At 43.3% G+C, this 23,543-nt stretch overlaps 1 protein-coding gene across 2 annotated transcripts; it reads right to left on the bottom strand.

The window, feature by feature from the left end:
- Positions 1-997: 997 nt before the first annotated feature.
- GSNAP (gamma-soluble NSF attachment protein) lies at positions 998-15,613 on the bottom strand. Of its 2 annotated transcripts, XM_087388185.1 has the most exons (10): positions 15,478-15,613; positions 15,020-15,087; positions 14,843-14,927; positions 10,797-10,955; positions 10,499-10,636; positions 4,302-4,380; positions 4,006-4,085; positions 3,757-3,889; positions 1,501-1,611; positions 998-1,265 (listed from the first exon to the last, which is right to left on the bottom strand). In XM_087388185.1, exons 1-9 carry the CDS (start codon positions 15,534-15,536, stop codon positions 1,516-1,518), a joined length of 897 nt encoding a protein of 298 aa, XP_087244311.1. In that variant the 5' UTR covers positions 15,537-15,613; the 3' UTR covers positions 998-1,265; positions 1,501-1,515. The 2 variants fall into 2 exon arrangements, with proteins under 2 accessions (XP_087244311.1, XP_087244310.1); XM_087388184.1 differs by having other exon boundaries at positions 998-1,611.
- Positions 15,614-23,543: the final 7,930 nt, after the last annotated feature.

Raw genomic sequence — 23,543 nt, forward strand, 5'->3', positions numbered from 1 at the left:
CTCAGTTCTCACAGGCTAGATTTTGTTTACTTCAGAATGCACACCACTTTATAAATCAAATCAAGAAAACACAAATGGAAAAGACTCAAAACCAAACAACAAGGAGGTAACAAGATTCTTTGGAAAAAAAAAAAAAAAACAAGAAACTTTTATAGCCAATTTGGACTCCACAATTCCTTTCTCTGCATGGATTTGAAACATGCTTACTTCATCTATGTCCCTTGTGGAAATAAAATAGGATTTTGCTACTGATAATTTCAGCCAATGAAACAACTTTGATTTATGAAAGAAAATCTTGAATTCCTTGGTGCTCTAAACCCACTCTTATTAACACCATAACAGTAATTTCCTTCAGAGACATCGATTTGCAAAGATCAGCCAACAATTTCAACCATTTTTCACACTATTCTATGCAATTCTAAATTGCTGCCAGGGGGAGGGGGAGAGAGGGAGAGGGACGGGATAGGGGGATGGCCACAGAAGGTAGGAGGAGAGAGAAGGGAGCGGGTGGGGGGGGGGAGAGAGAGAGGTAGGGGTAGGGGTAGGGGGGGAGAGAGAGAGGGGCCCGGGGGAGGAAGGGGCAGGGGGACCCTGGCGGCCGCATTTAAAGATAAAGCTTGTCAATCTCCTACATTGTTAATCTTAAAAACCCCATTTTTCACACTATTCTATGCAATTCTAAATTGCTGCCAGGGGGAGGGGGAGAGAGGGAGAGGGACGGGATAGGGGGATGGCCGCAGCAAGGTAGGAGGAGAGAGAAGGGGGCGGGGGGGGGAGAGAGAGAGGTAGGGGTAGGGGTAGGGGGGGAGAGAGACAGGGGCCCGAGGGAGGAAGGGGTGGGGGGACCCTGGCGGCCGCGTTTAAAGATAAAGCTTGTCAATCTCCTACATTGTTAATCTTAAAAACTATCATAGAGACATCCATTTTGATTTCTATGATGAAGAAAAGCCATAGTTTGCAACTGCATTGCAATAATGAGAAGAAAATCATAGATGACCAAGAGTGAAATGAGATCTTCACAAATAACATAAAATGTATTACATGATCACTCTCTTTAGAACTTGTTGAAGCTTTCTTAATTTAGTACATTTGGTACAAAGTAACTATATACAGGATGGACCTATAAATGTGCACGTTATGCCTGATCCATTCAGATTGAAAAAGCTCTTCTTATCTGCAAATTACTATATGAAGGTCGTGACAGTGAGCTCAAGAATAAGAATCAAGGGAGCCTTCTTCAGGGTTCGCCAACAAGCAACACATTGCTCCAATATAAAATATGCCCATTAAGTCCATCAAAGGACAACCAAATGCCAAAAAAAGGCAATTTCTAAGGTTCCATGGATCCAATCCCATCTGCATTTTAACCAAGCGCAACCTTCCAGAACTAAACAAATGATGCTATCGTTCCTCCGCAATTGGACATTTGCTTGCGTGCTTCTTTGAGAGTGACAACAGGCTGTGAGAGTCTTAGGCCAAAAGCATGTTAAAACATATTACCATTGTTAAGTATAACTAAGTAATGTCGTCCTCATCCAAGGCATTATCTTCATAACCAGATGCAAAAATTGTCACATCACCGCGAGGCAGTTGTTTTGCAAGCCTTACGATCTGCAAACAAAGAAAATCACTGATTAAGCTTAATGAAAGAAACAAGATCACTAGCTTGTTACCACTCCTATTTATATATTCACAGCATTACATATTAAGGTAGTGCATATCTTGATAATATTAAGGTAGTGCATTCCACATAGAAAGTAAGAATTGTCACAGCAAAAGATAGCATCCTTATGTGCAAGTTCCATGTGGAGGCTTTTTACTCAACAAGGAGGCTAAGAAAGGAAAAGAAAAGAAAATGGTCGTTCTTCAGTAGATAAAAAGCATAGTGTACAGGCCTCATGCCCTTACACCCTTTGGGTTGAGCACATTGAGTCGTTATCTGACATAATGATAACATAGGGTCGCAAGTATTGGACCCACCTCCCAATCATAGGCCATCGTAATTTGACCTCAACGTCAGGACCATCACCTGAGCCTAGTCCTCAGTATGTGAGCTCTGGTGTCAGATACCACCAGAACACACCCTACCGAACGTCCTAGCTCTTTGGGCCTTATAGGGAGATCCAAGAGATGCCCAAGCAATGAGCATGGCATATGCTTTATATAGCCATAGCCCCTCTGGCTATAATTAGCCTAACCCTAAATAAAGTCATAAAGCTTCATAAGGGCTTAATCCTCTAACCAATAGCCCTAACCCCTAGGAGTTTCCTTACCTAGGTTAGGTACAAACTAACATAGTTAGCTTGGGATGTAACATTCTTCCTCCCTTTAAATGTATGTCCTCATAAACTTTGGCCACGTCCTGGTGCATTGCACCTTGCTCGTGCTTTCACAAGGGACAAGGCACACAGAACACCCAAGCCAAATTAGCTTGGTGGACTATGTGCCTCAAACAGATGAACTGCCTTGGCATTATCAACCTAGAGATGCATACAACCCTCCTGTACAAGCTCATTTCACATGGTGTTTCCCCTAGATTCGAGCCTTGGAAACTCTTGCTACAGCAAAGACTTCTAAGGAATGCTCTTGCATAAGGTACAATGGTAGCAATATCATAGGTGGTTTTCCACAAAGGCCCCCTCACAAGGAAGGGGTCGCCATTGATAAGGGTGTGGCTGCGTCTCTCAATAGGCCTCATTTGGACCAAACCGCCATCATTCAGACTAGCCTGCAATGCAGGGAGATACATCTACAGCCTTTGATTTCGCATCTAAGGTCCATGACTAGGAGGGCCATATGCAAGAGCACCGCATGCATACCTGCGATAGTGAACTTGCTAGATCCATGGGAGCTTGGAGCTGGCTCCCCAGCAAGCACTGGAAGAAACTGGCCGTAGGCTGGATATACACACAACCATCCCAGAGATGGTTGTGAGAGGGCTTAGTGTGGCTCCACATGGCAATAAACCCCCTCAATGGCTTGGTCAGTTTTCTAGGATTGCAATCCTAGGAGTGTTCTTCCTGGATTATGGCATTGATTTGCTATATCCGATTTTTATACAATATAGGCCCGGGAGAGTTGTTACAGCTGGTGGAGTCATAGCCTGGGGACAAGAATCCGGTAAAGGATGGGGCCTTGGACTCCCTTGAATAGCAAAGGATTTGAGTGGTGAGACATCCAGGCCCTTCCAGGGAGGAGATTGGCCCCTACACCTTACACCCACTAATGGTTATGGGTTCTAGCATGGCTTGAGAGAGATGCAGTGAGACCCAAGCAAGTGGTTTTGGCATCCCAGATCAAGCAATCGGAGAAGGCAGCAAAGGTACCCTTCCTTTCCTTACACCACCGGCATTGCAGTCGAACGCCTTGCCTTGGAGCCCTTTGTGGAAGTGGAACAGGGTGGAGCAGTAGGTGTCTCATGAGGTCCTTACTATTCTGGTCCCGCCTTTGGTCTATCCTTCGCCAAAGCAAGATATTGTATTTCTTCTGGTTGGTGGCCCACAAAGGGATTCCTATTGGCCCATTCCCATGAAACAAATTTCCAAGACAAACATAAACTCCATATTGTGTGACTAAAATCTTGGTTGACTTTTTCACTTTACTACAAGAACCAAATGCTGCATGGTAAACCACCTTCCAACATAGGGAGCATGAAACCAAACTTAGATTGTTTGACTGTAAGTACATCTGATAAAAGGCAACACTATACTAACAGATAGACATTCCATACCACTAACATACAATTACTACCCTTACCATGTGATCAAGATGAGGGATGACACTGGTTGAATTTGCTGCATGTTTAATTTCATGTACATCACCGTCCTTGTACGCCTTCAACAATTCATATGCACATGCATTGTGCTCACTGTTTAGAAAGGCGTCAACTCTGCAGTAAAATACAAAAACTATTACACTTAAGATTTTCTCAAGATAGATAATCAAATTTGATGAATATTAACCATAACTCTGCTTTCAAAAACAAAACGAACTCCAACTACTTACTGGGAACAATCATTGTAACATTGCTCTGCTTGCTTCAAATCATGTGCATACAGATAGACAATCACAGCACTTAGATATGCCTGCAGAAAAACTTCAATTTAGCAGATATTATGTGACCCCCGTCTTTCTTAAGATGTTGAATGGACAGAGTATGCAATCTTAGCGAGTCTGCATAGAAATCAATGTTAGCAACACATCCCCATTTCATCTCCACATCTCAAAAAATAACGTAATAGTGGGCAATAAAACCAAATTTCTGATCCATGAACCAAGCATTGCACCAAGTCATTTTCAACCTTGCACTGGCTATGGGTAGCCTTGCATTTGTCAGCAGCAAGACCCCATCTTAGAAGCACATTCGCTGCATCCATATATCTGTATCACCAACAAACACCCAGTAAATCAATCACTCACTAGTAAACCCATCTTATTTTCTTGCACAAAGGCAGACAGAAGAAACTTTTGCTAGCCAAATTGACTGACTACGGTGATAACACATCAATCAAATCCATCATATTTCGCACATAAGGAATTTTTTGCTAGCCAGATAGACTGACTAATTTGTGTGAGTCCCTCATTTGACAAGATAAGGTTGGTGGAGATCATCTGTTTGCCCCATCTTCTAGTCCAATGGCTACCACCAACCACACCTAACAAATCATTGCTTGGAAAAGAAACTGAAAGACGATAGGCCAACATTCTTACATGGAGTACAAAACAAATTTCGTGCTGTATCCTATAAGTATGTCCTTGGCAAAACTATGGCAGATAGTATCTGTCCCATTTACACTGTAGTTTCTATGTAACAAGCGAAGAAACTATGGCTACCTCTTCCTTAAAATCACCATCTCTTTACCCTCAGAATGGTGCCCTTCTAAGCAGGAGATTATCATAAGGTTTAAAATCACACTTTCCATTTGTTTGAGGAATGCATTTCACATTTCAATAAGCAACACAGCCGAGAAATGATACATAAATCACAAAACTCATAGTTAGGTAGCACATGCAGGTACACTAGTGAACCAATGGCTGACAATGATGGCCGCCCAGCAGCCAAAGATTTCTAACAGGTGTGCTGACACAGATGATACTCTCCAGTTTTGGCTTTTAAAGTCGGGTAGCACTCGGGGTTTGGACATGTGAAGCTTAGCTTCTAGTCCAAAAGCATACAACACAAAATAGATGCCAATTAGCCAATTAGAGGACAATCTTCCTGTGGAAAACTCCCCTTGGAGCTTTTACATAGCTTCATCAATGCATCATGGCATGTCATACATAAAACCATTTCTCCATCTCAAGGAGATTCTGTCCGGCCATGGTTACCAGTCTGACAACTTAGCATGTATAGAGTGCAAAATAACACAGGTCGTGCGACACTTGACAGCAGACACTCTCGGATAGCCTCCCCTGGACAGAATCTACATCTTTGGGAATTGTTACGAGAGAGGTATGCAAGCCACTTGGAGTACATGAACTTCGTCAAGGCATGAGAGTTATCAATCCAACCAATGATACTTCTCTACTTCAGCCACTGCTAAATTTCACTCCCTGGGATCCTGCATGGTTAGGCCACAAAAAGAGGTAATGCACCTGGGGCCCTGTGGATCAGCTCTTTATACTGGGCCTAACTCCTCAGGACACACATTTAAAGTGAGGAGGATAACTTTTGGCATGGTCACTTCAGATAACAGCAATAGCTTAATGACCCTAGGACCCCAATGCGCTCGAAGGTAAGTCCTCTACAGACTTTCATTGGAAGGTAAGGTGAATGTAACTCAGATGCAAGTGAAAGATCCTCAGAAAGAAGTTTCTTAAGAGCCTCCCAGTCATATAATGCTCTTGGCATCCTTTGGGAGGAAACTTTACTGATGACCAACTGCAGCAATTCCTGTTTTCAAAAGAGGCTAGGTTCCTGATTTCTGTAAATCATGTAAATTCCATCCTCACCTTTGTAGCAATATAAATGCGTGTTTTATTAAACAATACATTTTTCTGATAGAAGCCATAACACTCCCTCGTGCGGGCAGGCGTGTGCATGTGTGTATACATGTGTGTGTGTGTGTGTGTGTGTGTGAAGAGATAGGAAGAAGCAATGTGTGTGTGTGTGTGTGTGTGTGTGTGTGTGTGTGTGTGTGAGAGAGAGAGTTGGTGTGTGTGTGTGTCTATATAGGGTGTGTGTGTGTGTGTGGGTGCGAGAGGGGTGTGAGAGAGAGGCGATCGACAGAGAGAAAGCTTTCCGTACAGCCCCCTCCTGACCGTACAGTCGTACGGTCGCCGTACACCCCCCGTACGGCTGTACGAACGGCCTCCGCTCACCCCTGCGCAGTTCCCGAGTAATCCCGCTGCTGCTTACCTTGCCATCGCTGTCCCCTTTCAGTAGTCCCCTCCGTACATCCGTACGCCCCTGGCCTTTCCGTACAGTCTAGCTCTCTGCCCCGTCAGCATCTCTATTCGGTTCTTGCTTCCCCGTACAGTTTCTGTGTTTTCCATCTGCATCACGTACAGTCCATACAATTCCAGATATCCGTACATCTCTGCCCTGTCCCGTACAGCCCGTACAGCGCTGCTCTTTCCGTACTGTTTGTCTTTACTCTTCCCGTGCTGTTTGCCTTCTACAAACCCTCTCGTACAGATCTGCTTTTTCTGCCTTTTCATCGTTTCTGCCCTGCTTACTTCCATGGAGGACCACCTCAAAAGCTACTCCCGGAAGGACTTGTCCCGGGACTCCAAAAGACAGCAAGTCGACTTTTCTTCTTCAGCATCTGTAGATGCTCACTATGTCTTTGACATGCTCAAAGATGAATTTCATCACAGCCGGAAGGAGTGGGCCAAACCTCCCCCGGCCCTCAAGTACAAGCTGAAGTTGCCCTCATTGGTTGCTCCTCTCCGAAAGTTTTCTCAGCAAGCCGTTATCATCTTTTTCCCAGGGAAGCTACCTTCAGCAAATGATGTAGCTCAGTGGGTTCAGGCTTTGTTGGGAGGCTGTTTTGTTGAAGGAGTATACTTTGCTTCTCGAGGTTTTTATGAAGTGCACTTTTTGGATGCCTCATATCGTTAGCAGATATTGGAGATGTCCCCTCTATTCTATGGCAGACAAATGGTGCATGTCATGCCATGGTCGCCAAATAAGGATTATCATAGTCTCATTCGACATCATTGCCCTGTATGGGTTGAGGTAGTGGACTTTCCGGATTATATGAGGGCTGAATTACCAAGCTTGGCAGCTACTTTGGGGCAAGTTGTATGCCCACCCCGTCCTTCGGGAAATCGCAATCGGTTTTGTGTTCTTTGGGATACAAATCACCCAACCCCTCCTTCCATTGCGGTAGAGGTGGAGGATGTTCCCTTGGGAGAAAAATATTTTGATTTGAAATGGGGAGTATTTGCAGGTGCTTGCTTCACATGTCATAAGTTTGGCCATCTAGCCTCACAGTGCCCTGCAGTCCTGCATCAGCTCCCACCTACAGCTATTGCTCCAGAAAATACTTCCTCTCCAACTTATGGTCCGGGGCCTAAAGCTATGCCTAGCAAGTTGGGTGATGCGCCATCTAAATCTGTCCCTCCCAAAGAAAATGTAGTTCAGATTTCAGCCAAGCAAAAGAATAAAGGAAAGGGCAAAATTTCAGAATCTCCTGCCTCTCCCCAAGGTGCCTGGCAGCAACCCAAAAAGGTATTTGCGCTCAAGCCACGACCGTTACAATCTCGCCATTGGGATGCCTCTACTTCTACCCCTGGTCAAGCCTCTACTCCTGCCGATAGCCTCACTTCTCAACTGTGGGTTGATGTGCTCAAGAAGGGCATCCCTGTACGTGACAATGATGAGGATAATAGAGCCAATGATCCAGGAGGCCAGGTGGACCTCGATGTCATGGCTGAGACCTGACAACTTATACTTTTACTATTCTTTTTGGTTTGGCTGTACATATCTTCTATGTCTACTTCAATCACTTGTATTACATACAATGTTCAAGGTCTTTGTAATGTCAATAAGTGGAGACTTTTTTTGCAATACGTACATAGAATGCACCCCGATGTAATTTCTTTACAGGAACACAACCAACACTTCTTAGCTGGCCAGCAGGGCCACTTTGCTGGTTATCACATATTTTATGCTGGTACAATGTCCTTTTCAGGGGTATGCATGCTAGTGAAACATGATATGCAGCCCACGGTTGCTTACAATGACCCCCAAGGTCGCTGGATGGTGATCAGATGCATCTATCATGCTGATCTTTATGAAATAGCATCTGTTTATGCCTCTCAAACTTCTACGACAAGAGCTCGAATGTGGGCCTCCCTCAAACAATATCCATGACTGTCTAATGCCTTTTTGTGTGGAGATTTTAATAATTCACCTGCCATCCAAGACAACACCACTCATCATTCTCACATGATCCCCACTGAGCTTCGACATTGGGAGGATATGCTTTCTTTCTTGCATGCAGAAGATTTATGGCTCTCAACAAGGGACAGAGATATGGACTATACATACCGTCACAATGCCTTTACTCACTACTGGGCTCGACTTGACAGATGGTATTTGCTGCATGCTCAGCAGTATGCTAGTTTCACATGTGCACTATGGGTTGATCATTCCCTCTTGCTATCTGATCACTTTCCAGTATGTTTGACATTATCTATAGCACATTCGACAGATGATATGCCTTTTTTTGGTCGTCGCTTACTCCATGTCAATAGTGCTTATTTGCTTCATCAACGATTTCAGAACATGGTGAGAGTGGCTGTCCGTCCCCTCCTCTTACATGCTCAGGAGGACATGGATTTCGCTTGGATCAGTCTTGCCTATCGTTTGCAGGCTGTTATTCAAGATTACGGACGGAGTTACATGGGAAACCTCAGGATTAAGCTGAAATGGGCTCAATCTCACAAGCAACAAATGGATATAATCAGCTCTTATAGGCAGCTCACCTCCTCTGAACAGGATTCTTGTGCTTATGCGGTTCATCTCATCCATCAAAATGATCTTCGCAAATTAAAGAAGTGGCAAATCCGAGCTCGCATGAAACCCCTTTTGGATAAGGGTTGTTCCTCCAAAGCCTTCTTTAAAAGTCTGCATGCTGATAGGAGAAAGGAGGATATTTGCAGGATCAAGCAAGATGATGGCACCTGGACCATCCAAATCAGAATTGGAATCACAATGCTCTAGTCATTTCCAGCATCTCTTTTCTCCTCCGCCTGATCATTCAATGCAAGTGAATGCAGCTAGGTCTTAATTTCTTATGTATGTTCAGCCTATATTGTCTTTGGAACAGGCTCATGCATTGGAACAGCCCTTTATGCTCAATGAACTGGATGATGCTTTGAGTCATTTACGTAGAGGCAGCTCTCCTCGTTGGAATGGATTGACTGTCGAATTTTTCCGTGCATTTTGGGATGAACTCAAAAACACTCTGCTTCTTATGATCAATCATGCTTGGGCAGAACAATCTCTTCCTTCTTCTTGGAAACATGGCCTTGTCAAATTGATCCCCAAAAAAAGGTTGTGTGAGACAATGGCTGATTGGCGGCCTATATCTCTTATGCCAGTCATTTACAAACTCATTGCAAAAATGATTGTCCTCAGGGTCCGATTTATCTTGCAAGCAGGACTTCATCCTAGGCAATATGGGTTTGTTCCCAGAAGACAGATTACTGACAACATCTCCAATGCTTTGCTTGCAATTGAGTATGCCAAATATTCCAAGCAAGATGTTCTCATTCTGCAAGTGGACATTGCGAAAGCATTTGATACTGTCCATTGGGATTTTATTTCTCAGACTATGCATAAATTGGGATTTGGCCCTCGGTTGGTCCATATTATTTACTGGTTCTATTCTCATGCCACTGCGCAGTGTTTGCTTAGTGGTGGGTTGTCAAGAACATGGACTATGACCCGCTCCGTGAGACAGGGTTGCCCTTCTTAGTTCGTTGCTCTATGCCATTGCTACTCATCCGTTATTGTTGCATATGGACCATCTTGCAGATATAGGGCAGCTTCATGGCTTGCAAATTCCAGGGGCACAGCAGTTTCTTGCACAGGCATATGCTGATGATTCATATTTTATGCCCAGGAATTCTCAAAATGATCTCTCTCATTTGATGCATACTCTGAATGATTTTGGCATAGCTGCTGGACTGCATATTAACTTTCAGAAATCAAATCTTCTAGCATTGAAAGAAGCTGATTGGCATGCACTTCTCTGGCCAAGCCACATTATCTCTTCCCATACTATTGTGTGTGTGTGTGTGAGAGAGAGAGACAGAGAGAATCCTGACAAATGAACTCTACTCACAAGAACCGGCATTCATCATACTGCACTACCATGGAGCATTGGATGGAACAACCTACATTTCATGAATAGAAGCGGGAGATTGTACGACAGAAATGGAAGAACACGTACATAAAGGCCAGAGTGCTATTAACAGCAAAGTCAAAGATAAAAGAAACTGACTAATCTAAGAAACAAGAACAACAGCAGGAAATGTAGCTTGCCTTTCCCTTTTTATATGTAGACTCATTGCAGCTCTATATGTATCAAAGGCCATTTGTTCCTTTCCCTCCTCTTCAAGAATTCCACATGAGTCCATAAACATCTGTAGGGCCACCTCTGGCTTGGCATCTTCCAAAGCCCTGCACACCAATGTTAATTAGTATAATTGTACTTGTTATTGTCTTGATGCTTTTACGAGTCCACTTTTACGAGTCCACAGGAACCCTTAACTAATACACTCTTAATGTATTTGTAAATCTGAATTTTATATTTGCAACTAGTAATTGTATTTTAACTCACCTTGCGCCCTTTGCCAGAGCATCTGCGCCTGGCTGTGGCATTCCACATTCCACAAACAGTTCAGAGGCTCGTTTATAAAAATCAGCAACCTCATCCCATTTGCCCAGCTCTTTTGCAAGTCCTCCAGCAGCCTCCAGGTCCTTGGCTGCCTGCCATGGTCTAAAGCATAGCATAGTAAAGGAAGTTCACCACGGGAAGGTCATGTAACAACTTGGAAAATATGTGGCATGATTCAGAATTTGTTAACCCCTCTCAAATAATCATACGATCTGAAAATTTCTAGTATACTTATTGTTTTTAACTTAAAAACAAGATTGGCCTTGTTCGGAGTTGCAACTCTTACGAAGTGGTCTTGCCAAATTTAGCACAATGTACACAAACCGCTGTTTTTTTCACAGACAGCTATTTTCTCACATCATAGGAAAGGAAAACATAAGGCAAGCCAGAAGAAGAAGACTTAAATGATGACAACACAACTCAATCTTGGAAACGGGTTTTCCCTTTGAGATTCCTCGTCACGGAAAAAAAGAACACATGTAGCTTCTCTTCATCCTTAAAATAGGTTGCCTTCTTCTACTGCTCCATCCCACCATCGGTTAGCCAATAGGTGCTTGGCTAGCCTTTTGAGTATGAATGCTAAGTCTGTCCTCCTATCTTTGTATTCAGCTTGATTTGCAAAAATTAAGATCAAGTGTCAACTGAATTCAGGGCGAGAACACAATGTCCGGCTTCAAGAAACCTGCTGCAGCTCTTCAGCTCTCATCACTCTGCGGCCCTTTCCATATACTTGACAACACATTGGCCGCTTGCTTATAAAAATTTTTAGATCACCTTCCCAAGGGTCCGTTGAAGATCCATCCAAAGCCCTTGATGTGGGCCAAAATCACCCTCCACCCACCCAAACCCTTGCACTAGACCAGTGTCTTCATTCATCTCCTTGTGCATACCTCAAGTATATTTTACGAGCTAGGAGATAAGAAAGTTCTATGCATGCTCCATAGAGATTACAGGATTGGAATTGCATATAACACTAACGAAAGCTAAGGATCCATCCTTCTAGCCTGAGCCCAGTATGATACCTTTGGGAAGGTGAAGCTTTACATCAAAATATTCACAATATCAACATGGATGCTTCAATAAATGTGAACACACTTAGTCTTTTAGGTCTTGCCCATTAAATATAGGCAGTTTCAAATCTTTCATAACACTATAGGCTTCTCTCAAAGGAGAGATAACCCCGTCCATATGTTGCAGTGGAGAAGATGAGACACCATTTGTTATTTGTCGTAGAAAGTCTTCCACTTCCAAAGTTTTGAGCGTCCACTTCGTGTAAAATAAACAAAAGAAACTACAGGAAAGAAAACGTGATAGACCACTTCCCTTGTCAAGGCTCCAAAACTTGAGCCTTCCAATTGCAGCTTTGCAAATTCGATTTTGTCAGTCACTCAGTTTTTCCTTGTCACATGCAATAGTTCCAAGCATTGGAAGCCTATTTGATGTCCAAGTTCCAAATGTATATAAATGTGAACCTCTGTATACGGATTGGAAATCAAACTTCACTTGCCTGTAAGATAGCATAGCTATACATGGTCCAAGTCACCTACACTCCGGAGTCTTCAAGGTACCTAGGCACCAGCAGGTCCATCTAATTTTCCCCCTCAGATTTAGGAACAGACCAGACCCTGCAAAGCACCAAGCATCCTGGGTCTGTTTCAACCCGATGAAGCACCTTGCAGGCTGTTTGGGGCCTCAGTTCTCAGCAGCAACCTCAGGGATCAGCACCAGTTCAGGTCCAAGACAGTCAGCAGCAGTTCTGTTCCATCCTTACTGTTCTGGTTCAGCTCCGGACAGCAATAGCAGGGGTCTGCATCAAGGCAGCCCCTTTATTCCTTCAGTTCACAGTTCCTATAGTCAGGGTTTAGTTCCCTCTATTCATACAGTACTTCTTTAGTCTTTTGCAGTGAGGGTGTATCCCCTCCATACAGTACTTATTCTCTCAGTTGTATTCAGCCCTATTGGGCATACATGTATTCAGTTGTTTATTTCCCTCTTCGTAAGCCCATTATATTCCTCCCTCAGATTCTCACACTCACTCCACAGTTCCACTTGTGTTTTAAGTGCATTATTCTCTCAATTCAAGTAGTAGTGAGCAGGAAAGAGAGTTAAGCTTTATCCATGCTACACATGTCTTCTGGCAACAACTAGTTGTGTGGCTCTTTGCTAGCTCCTTTCGGTTAATGAAGTCATTGTGGCTATCTTTGAATGCCCCCAAGGACCTTATCAAATGTACTTTGCATGTTGATAACACGAAGTATCAACAATAGTTCGTACTTAGCAACGCTTAGTTGCATTTCACTGTCACGCACCCAAGCCCTCCTTGCAGGTTTCACTCTTGTAAATTACCCAAGGTGTCATGTGAGCTACAAAAACATCCACGAATTTTAGCAGACCGATTCTTCTCCAAAAGTCAAATGCAGTTATAATGCCAAAGCTCTTATGAATATTCACCTCCCAGCCACAAACTTTGTTTAGTGTCCTTGCTTGTTGTTTTTTCCAGCAGTGATCTCCATGACTACTCTTCTTCCCTTGAACCCAATGCTTGCACCTTGGGATTTGCTTTGGTGCCATGTGCCCATAACTGAACCTTAACACAATCAAGGCCCTTTTAGGGCTTTCCTATGCACTTTTCTTACTAATTACATATGCCTAGGCATGACTCTAAGCCTTGCTCCTTTTAGAATTTGAGGGTAAAACTTTACGAATGGATCTTTCCTTTATGTCCCATTTTGCAAATACTATCCAGCCATCGTGGTCTCTCATAACGGGTACTAATAGTCCTGACATTACAATTTTTGTCACAGTTTGGCTTGTTGCTCTCCTACGGCAGCCCAGCCCCATCTCTACCTACAAAAAAAAAAATTATAGAACGAGCAATTTGATAAGGTAGCCATGCAATCCTGTTCTGCTCAATGCGATTGTTCCCATGCAGCCACCTCACTGGCATGAGCTTCACATGCTAGAGTTTGTGCTTCATCATCTCAGGCATATACTGATTCTGTAGCATTATTGTATGGAACACCTAGGCCAAAGGTGAACTCCATGGTTGCTTTGGCAAACGATATGACATGTTGCTGTTCTAGTGGGATCACAATCTGTTCTGCAGCGTTCCAAATCTTTCTCTTAACTTTCACTTGCTGGATCCATGGGCTCAGTGGACGTCCCTGTGGCAAGAACCCCCACGGATGCTGGTGGAATCCAGATTGCTTTGGCTGTAGATATGACATGTTCCTGTTCCAGTAGAGTGCAATCTGTTCCTGCATCATGACCAAACCTTTCTCCAAATGTTAATTGCGTGGATCCATGGCTCTGTGGACATCCTTGTGGCAAAAACCACCATGTATGCTTTATACCAACAATCATTCAACAGTGTGAGGCCTATCGAAGTATCTGCCTAACTGGGAGAAAGCAATGCCTAACTGGGAGAAAGCAATGGCACGATATAGCTTCTTCCCACCCATGAACTAGTGTAAACCATTCCCTGCCAGACCTGGCCAATTAGTCTGCTCCTCGCTGATTGGCCAGCTGGTCTCTTCCCGTGCTGCTGTTGGTGTCCTGCTGCTGCTGTTCTGGCTCACCTTGGCAGTCCAACAAATACCCATACTTGCTCCTTTCCATGTGGCCGTCTGCATGGCAGTGGCATGTGAAGTTTGTTCTCTGCATGGCAACCTGAGCTCATATTAATACCAAGCATCATTCTTAAAATTTTACTTGGTAAGCAAAGCAAACCTCAGCAACACTAAGTTGCCCTTTTGAAAGAATCCAGTCTCTCTAGAACGGCCTGTTGTGTTTTCTCAATTGCAAGCAGACTTTCCCACTGCTTTCAAGATAAACTTTGAACCTCTAGGACCGAGCATAGGCATATGGGGATAACCTTGAAATCTATTTTCTAAGTACCGCACGTGAAATATAGTAAGAATTAAAATCCCTTTATAAATGTCGTACTATAAGTACTGAAAAGCATACAAGCAAAACATTGGGCAGGATACGAAGCCAGCCTTTCGTGACCTGTCGCAGCTCTTTCGTAGGCATCCTTCGCTTTCTCTGGCTCCTTGGCTAGTTTGAACGCCATAGCTACAGTAAGGGAGATTGTCAGCAGTGTGAGACCAGCAACCACAGTAAGGGAGATGTGTCAGTAATGAGACACCGGCGACCTCGAAAGCTACCTGCTTGTTCGTAAAGTGGCGTGGCGGTTGACCAATCAGTCGACCATTTCAAAAATGACAATTTGGTCCTGGCAAGCAGATCAGATGTACATGGTCAGAACACTCAAGAGTCGTGCATGCTCGAATTAGTATTGTGTAGGAGGCAAATGAAGATCGGTAAAGAGAGGTATTGAATGGTGCCTAAAATTGAAGCGGGGAAAGCTTCCAAGCATCAAGAGCAAACCCATAGCTACGGCACGCATCGATACGAAGATGTTAGCGGTCCAAGGAAAAACAGGGTGAGAAAGGGCAAAGACAAAAAAGCGCATTGGATGGAAGAAGGAGGGGGATGTGATGAGGGAAGAGCAAAGAAAGGAGAGGAAGGGAAATGAGGAGAGACGATGCGCAGATGGACAAAAGAAATGTTCGAGTGAAGGAAGATGGAAAAGAGAGATGCGAAGGGGGAAGGAGGGACTAACAGTTTGTTGGCTTTCTTGAGGAACTGCTCGGCGTCCTTGAGCTTGGCGTCGGCAGCCATAGCCGACCTCTGTTTGCTCTTCTTCTTCTTCTTTCTTCAGGGAGAAGGAGAACGCTGCAACTGCGAGAGTTTCATTAATCAATTTTCGCATTTTCTCCCATATTACCTTTATACTCTCTCTTATTATTATTTGCTTCTTTTTTCTTTTTCTTTTTTTTTTCCTTTTTTCTTTTTTTAATAAACTGCCGACCCCTCGAAAATAAACCAGACCCTTATAGTACAAAACTTGGCCTCTAGTTGGTCCGGAGCCCTAGGCCCACGCTAAGAAGCACATGGGGTGGTAGAACTTAGAAACTGTTCACCATGGCTATCAGTGCCTAGCTCACAACTCGACCCGATAGCTCTAGCACTTTGGTTGTGTGTTATTATTTGCTTCTTGTTACAGTAGGCATCCTAGAAGGAAGTTTTCCTTTTCTAAACCCTCTTTAAGCCATGTGTCGTGATTATAGGCATTGATCTTTATGAAGATCCAAGGGTTTGAAACGTGCTTTCTAGAAAAGCAACCTTTTGTGAGCTCTCCTTAAGCCACACGTACAACTTTAGGCCCTTGATTTTAGATTGATCTAAAGAACTAAGACACTCCTTCCAAATTTGACCCAAAAGCATACTTTTTTATTCATTCTTCCCGCAAATCTATTATATAAGGAGGGAGATAATTGCATGTTTTCTTTCTTGCCATCAATTGATTGAGTAATTATTGGAAAAAGCTCACGACCTTGCTACTTAAACTCCAATTGGATAATAGTGAGGATTTAGGTCCAATTTGGAGTTAGAGCCATGACGAAAAGGCTACCTACCACAACCTAGTTTTTGTGTTTTTCTTTAATCCCCTTACAATTTTATCTTAACCCCCCCTCCCTTTGGATCACCTCGCTCGCTCGCTCACTCACTCACTTGGTTTTTTGGTGTTTGCCTACCTCAGCCTCTCTTCCCCCAAACCTCCCTTCTCACACCGCTCTCTCATCATCGGCAACCTTGCCCACGCCAAATTGTAATACGCTCTATTCAGGCGGGTTTCACACCCTACCCAATGCACACACACCTCATTCAGTGGTCTTTGTAGCATGCGTCGCTCTATTGAGGCAGGTTTCACACCTATTATCTAATGCACACACACCTCATTGTTAAGTCGTCTTTATCGCTTACGTCACCTCAATTGTGGCATCTAAGGAAAAACTCATCTAAGCATAAAAGGCCTTCTGTGATGCAAACACACTCGTTATCTCGATTGTGGTGCATAGGACTTTGTTGGCATGCCGTAGGTAGCCTTAGTGAAGGTTATGGTTTTGAGATGGGAAAATTAAAATCATTGTTATTATTTATGCTCTCTTAGGTGTTAATCTGTGGTTGGTGCACTTGTAGAGTATTGATGATTTGGGGTCCCCTTGTATGACTTTTGGGCCATTCTCATTTACTCCTCTTTGCACACTCTTAATCTCCTTCCCTTGGGCCTCCAATTTTATGCGCTCTCTTGGGCATACACAAGCAGGCCTAATGAATGATAGATACATCATTCACCTTGTTTTATCTTCACATAAATATGAAATGCCATTCGAACGAGGTCTATAAATTGTACTTACTCCGACAAGGTTACTCTTCGTCTTCATACACTCTCTTGAGCAAAAGCTACCTCTCTTGCACCTAGTGCACCTAATGTAGCTAATGCACCTGGTATTACTTATGTGACTTTCAAAATGCTGTTCATTTTTTTGGGCTCTACTAAGGGTCTATGGATGCAACACTAATTTTTCTCTAATCACAAGCAATGCCCTCTTTTTCTTTCCTTTTGGTCAAGTTGGCCCACTTAGGAAAGTGATCAACAAATGATGTCGTGTAAAGAGTTAATCATTCTTAAGCATTCATATGGCATCTCAAACACCCTTAGTTTCATTAAAAGCAAGTAGGGTCAAGCTCATCCACTCAAGAAAGTGGTTAGAAATAATTTCATGTTAAGAGTTGCTTATTCAATACTCTTACCTTCATTAAAAGCAAGCAGGGCCATAGTGGTTTTGCCACCGTCTTTTACCTTAGTTTCTTAATAGATTCAACGCTTGCATAGTAAGTTCGAGAAACATCAATTAACGCAAATTAAAAATTAGGGTGTTCTATGCATCATTATTGCCCTCTCATGAAGTTCATCGTGATAAGAAAGGAATGCATAAAAGAGACAAGAAAGGTGAGGCAATTTACTACTAGAATGCTGCATTTGCAAGTGTGAATGAACTTTCCCACATGTGCCTAGCCTTTATAGACTCTATTTGCCACGATTTTATTGATTAGCATTGCCTCATCAACAGAGATATAATTACACTTTTGGGAATTTTCCATGTGGTTTTTCATTTGTTTAAACCAAAAAGATAAAGACCCATTTATGGCAAGCCTCTCAAATTCCACCCTTACTTATCAAGCCGATAAGCCTTTTAGATTTTTCATTTGTTCTGTCTATCTTAGTATGCTCAAGTTTAGTAGGTGTCTCTATGAGTGCTTGTAGCACACCATTCCTTTAATCAACATCCCAAGAAGAGGTCATTTGGCTTAGAGGATTTCTCTAACCCTTAGTTTTTTGGGCCTTACCATGATGTCCCTATCGCAGTGAGCTCTTGAAGTGCCTCCCTTTTGCTTCTCTACATTTTTTGGCTTGTCTTGCTTCTCTAATATGGCTTCTTTGACTGGGGTTGCTAGGTAAGAGTCCTAGGTGATTGGTATTTCCCTTTGTTGCTTGGTTTTGCTCTTAGAGTGGCATGTGTATGGATGTGCTTGAGGCTCATGTTTGTGTATAGTCTCTAGTTTGCTTTTCTTAGAATGGTCATTGGGTTTTGGTAGAGGTTCTAGCTAAGCATATCTCCATCATCCTTCGAGACTGGTTCAATAGTCTTTCTTATGCCTCGTCGTCTTTCAAGAGTTTGTATTTCTCTCTCATTTTGGTGCTTCCTCTCTCATTTCTTTGCCTCATGATCCTTCGAGAGTTTTTATTACTTTCTCATTTCGGTGCTTGCTGCTATCTTGTTAACAAACATGGATGTTAGCATTTGCAAAGCCTAGTGTTTTTAAAAAGGATTGGTTGCTTGAGTGTTGGTTGATTGCTTAGGCTATGAGTCAAGCTATGTGCTCTCATAGCAAGACATTGGCCTTTTCTCTAGTGATGTATCTTTCTGTCTCTCTTGGCATGTACTGGGTTTGCTAGAGCATTCATGTACGGGCAGATTTTTCATGTTTTAGCTTCTTAGCTACCCTTTGTTAAGGCGGTCTTTAGAGCTAGTAGCTTAGTGAACTACTTGTGCTTTTGAAAAAGAGGAAAACTTGGCTCAACTGGAGAGGCTCCAGATTCTCTTATCATTACAAATGATATGCACATAAGCCAATCAGCTCCACACCATATCATTTTGGCTGAGTTTGGGGTATCCCCACTACAACTTAACACAGCATTCCAAGTGATCACATACCTTCACCAAGTCAATGATTACGGTACCTTGACCTCAATTCGATGCACGTTACCATGGCTTGCCTTATTTGCATCCATGGCATAGTAGATGTGCGTGATCAGAGGTGTTGGTATGCCCATGCATGTAGATGGTTTGAGAGCTTGGGACTCCAAATGGATAGATTTCCCCCTTTCAATATAGTCTTGAGGCATCCTCTATTGCGCACACTTACCAATGCTAACCATGTGAGAGGATCTCATACAAATACACACATTTAGGACCTGATTAGCCACTAACAAGCTTCTTGTGAAGGTTAGCTTCTATAAAGATCAATGCTTATGGATATCATAAGAGTGCTTCATTGCTCCACTTCCTACACTCTTTTAGGATTTTGATACAGTAGTTTCATATTTCCTCACATCGATATGCAATTAGACATGCTAAGGACATTCCTAGAGAGACTTGCATTTGCACTCTATGTCATCTACAACATATTGAGGAGCAATTTGCTATTAGAGGCCTTGTGTACTATGAATCCAAGCACTATCTTTTCAAGGATGGATTTGACTTTCACTCAAGCTAGAGACATTTGGTGACTTTCATTCAAGAGGCCATATGACATAGAGACCGATTGCTTAGGGCACATGGCTTGATATTAGGGTACTCAACCAAACCCCACCAAGAGTGTGATCGTTGAGTTTTTGTAGTCAGATAGCATGGACCAACAAACTTAAGAAGAATGGTGTAGTTGAGGCTCAGAGACAAGCCTGTTAGTGTGTCGATGCATAAATCAGGCTTGGGGATCTTCCCTCTATGTTTAGTAGAATAGGGGACGACCAATAGGTGTGGCAATGGGGGGGCAATGGCACTTGTCCAATGCAAGGCCACATCTAGGAGACCACAACAGACGCTATGTTGAGAGTTATGGTGCCATGAGCACATGTAGAGCAAAGGTATGAGTAAAAGGCAAGCTGCCACATGGCATGGAGGACATATCCCACATGTGAGTAAGCAAATGGATGTAAGTACCCTCACCTATAAAAGGGAGGTTCATTTGAAGTAATATCAATCAAGCACTTTGCACTATCTCAAGATTCTCTTTATGAGTCCAAGCTAATCTATCTTGGAACCTAATTGACTTGAGATACATGTCATGAGCACTCTCTTCCTCATGTTTCCACACAGGTTCCATCCACCTTAGAGTGCTTCATAGATCCTAAGGCACACATGTTTTGTTATGGTATCAGAGCATAGGTTTAGCTCTCCTAGTTTAGCTGATTAGTAGTTCACTAGGATTGCTTCCATTCCTAGATTAGTTGTAGGCATGTCTTAGGAGCTCATGTTTTTCTCCTAGGTTAGTTTTAGTTTTAGATTGAAAACAAATTTCCGTCTGTAGAGAGAGAAAAGTTCCGTCCATTGTTTCCTTCCATTGCATTTGAGAATCCCGTTCATTGCATTTCTTATGTGAGAGATATAGCTTCATTATGAGAGAAAGAGACTAGTCTATACCTTCTATTCTCTACAATATAGCCTAGTATCCTATATCGACCTCTCAACAGAGCTCAAAGCAAGGCGCAAGAGCCTCTTGGGACTCAGAGGAGCATTGCATGGGCTTGTGCAAGCCGAGATAGAGAAGTTCTTCATCAATAGCAGACAGGCTCACAACAGCTAGTAGCAGCTCCAACGAGCCGCCATCAAGCAACGAAATCAGCTGCATCTCCCGCGACCTCAAGGCGGCTTCCACAATGGTGTGACGACAGCTGCATCTACAATGACATCTCCAAGCCTCAAGAAACGACAGCCCAAAGCTTTGACCTCCAGTGCAATCTCCTAGCTTCTGCAATAGCTCTGCCATAGTTGACATCTAGCACCTCCAAAAGCTCCCTGCAGCGAGCCACAAGGTGATTGACCTGATCATTCTATGGCCCCAGGTGGGGTGGTGCACGGACGTCGTATACTCCAGACACGATGTCTTCAAGGTCGTCAAGGTAGCAGCGCTCACAACAATCGTCACTGCACTCACTGACTCCAACCTTCAAAGCTCCTACAAACAAGCCTAAGAAGACGACCTCCACCTGAACGAGGACCCTACAGCAACCGGAAGCCACGCCACATCACCGCCTGCTCCAATCAAGTTGCGCAATAGACGAAGCTACGCCATAGACGAAACTGCGACTCAACTTCTCCAGCAGTCGCCTCTATCGCTCCAAGTGAGAACCGGCTCCTTGCAAGCGACACAAGTCCCTCTCCTCAGGCTAGCCGATGGACTGCATCTTCAGCATAGCTTCACACTCAAGTCCCTCCGTCGAAGCCGATCGTCCGTCGTCGACCTTCCTTGCACAGCAAACCTTCAAATCTCCAAGGTTCCTTTAAAAAAGGCCATGTGGCAGATAAGGTTGGGTGTGTTCAACTATGGTTAAGTTTATAGTTAGGTTCAGTTTAGGTGGACCATGGTAAAGTCAATGTAACCATGGGTTAACCTATTTGGGTTTAAAGATTGCCACATGGCACAGTGCCTTCTAAGCACACAGCCTCTTCCTAAGCACAGTGTGGAATTCAGCATGTGAATCCCTGCGCCACATCATCAAAGGCCCTCTTCTTCATAGAACCTTCGACAAGCCGTAACTCTCAATCCAAAAAGAATTTGGACACACTCCAAAAAGGAAAAGTGATCGTCTTTTCGAGCTCTACGCGCCTGTCATGTCAGAATCATTGTATGCAATTAGACACTGCCAATATTGAAAGAAATCAATTGGTAAGACCTTTGCAACAAATGGAAAATCAAAGCATGAATGCACACATCATTGTCATAAGCATGCCAAAAGCACAAGTGCATGAGATGACCATAGCCCGAAACATGGCATCCACACACAAAGCATCAAGGCACATGGAAGAACAAAGCATCATGCAGGTAGCTACACCAAACAAAGAAGCAAACGAGTCGTCATCAAGCCATGAGCCAAAAGGTGACATCAATGGAATGTATTGAAAACAAAAACCTTGCCAACCTTGCCTATATGTTTGTAAATCAAGCCTGACCACCTGAGAGTAGCTATGAAAGCACCCAGGGGAGGTATTGACATGTAAACCACACTTTACCACCTTAAGTAGCAATGCAAGCACTAAGGGGAGGTGATGGAATGTAACTCACATCTGACCACCTTGCAGTAGCCACAAAGGATTATGGCACCAAGGGGAGGTGTTGAGAGTTATGGTGCCATGAGCACATGTAGAGCAAAGATATGAGTAAAGGGCAAGCTGCCACATGGCATGGAGGACATATCCCACATGTGAGCAAGCAAATGGATGTAAGTACCCTCACCTATAAAAGGGAGGTTCATTTGAAGTAATATCAATCAAGCACTTTGCACTATCTCAAGATTCTCTTTATGAGTCCAAGCTAATCTATCTTGGAACCTAATTGACTTGAGATACATGTCATGAGCACTCTCTTCCTCATGTTTCCACACAGGTTCCATCCACCTTAGAGTACTTCATAGATCCTGAGGCACACATGTTTTGTCACGCTACATATTAATTGACATCAATGCTCTTTCACGAGTTTATGATGCCTTAGCCCCATACATCACTATAGCCTTTCTTTCTGATACCCTTGATCCATTCTCAACTACCACGTGGACTTGGTTCCCAACACCTTGACACCATGCCATAGTTCCTATCCTCTCCATGAGCTCAGACACTTTGTACTAGATATTATGTTTAGGTTGTATTTTTCTTGGGTGCAGATGCTCACTTAGAGGTTCCACTCATTCTTCTACATGGTTTGCCCAGTCTCATAGGCCCTTTGAAAGAACTTTAATAAACTCTGTGTGTGTGTGTGTGTGTGTAGTGCTTCATAGATCTAGTTTTTGTCTCTCTAAGTATTTTAAGCCCAAATGGCATGATCCTCTAATATAATCGATCGTTGTGTAGAGATCTCAGCTTTTGTTCTTAGTCTTTTGGTGGGTTGGCTCATTGAGTGGTTGCTTTGAGCAGTCACCTTTAATATGGATAGTCAAAAGGATGTACGCTGACCCCTGTATGCCCATGCTATTTGTGCCATTAGTTGTGGAGCTTTGGGTTGAAACACTTTTCAACTTGCTCTTGTGGACGTGTTGAGGCTATTGTTGCTTGTGTGAATTTGCATTGTACTATTAGAATGCCATCCATGTCCATTTGTATGTGTGTTGACTCTTGTGCTGATTAATGTTCCATCCCACGTTTCATTTGTTGCTCTTGTGGTAGAAACTCGTTTTGAAGCAACATAAGTCTCCTTCTAAGCTCCGATCCTTGTGTCTTTGTGCTCATGTCTGCCCACCACAATTGTGGATGTTTGTTGCTCAGTCTCCTATGATGAGGGGGGTAGGCGATTGAGAGATCTCGGTGAGCTGGTTGGTGATTATTGTTTTACTTCCATCTTTTACTATTACCTAGAGACATGGTCCTCCAGTCTCATTATTGCGGCCTCCTTATTTGTCTCTGCCATCGCACGACACATAAGATCTGAAGGCTTGCAGAAGACAATGTATTATGTCAAAGGATGCTTTGACTATACATAAGGTTCAAAGGTCCTCTTTAATTTTTA

This window comes from Dipteris shenzhenensis, chromosome 17 (genome assembly GCF_047967505.1).
Source record: "Dipteris shenzhenensis isolate YYH24624 ecotype China chromosome 17, Dip_SZ_1.0, whole genome shotgun sequence".
NCBI classification, from domain to species: domain Eukaryota; kingdom Viridiplantae; phylum Streptophyta; class Polypodiopsida; order Gleicheniales; family Dipteridaceae; genus Dipteris; species Dipteris shenzhenensis.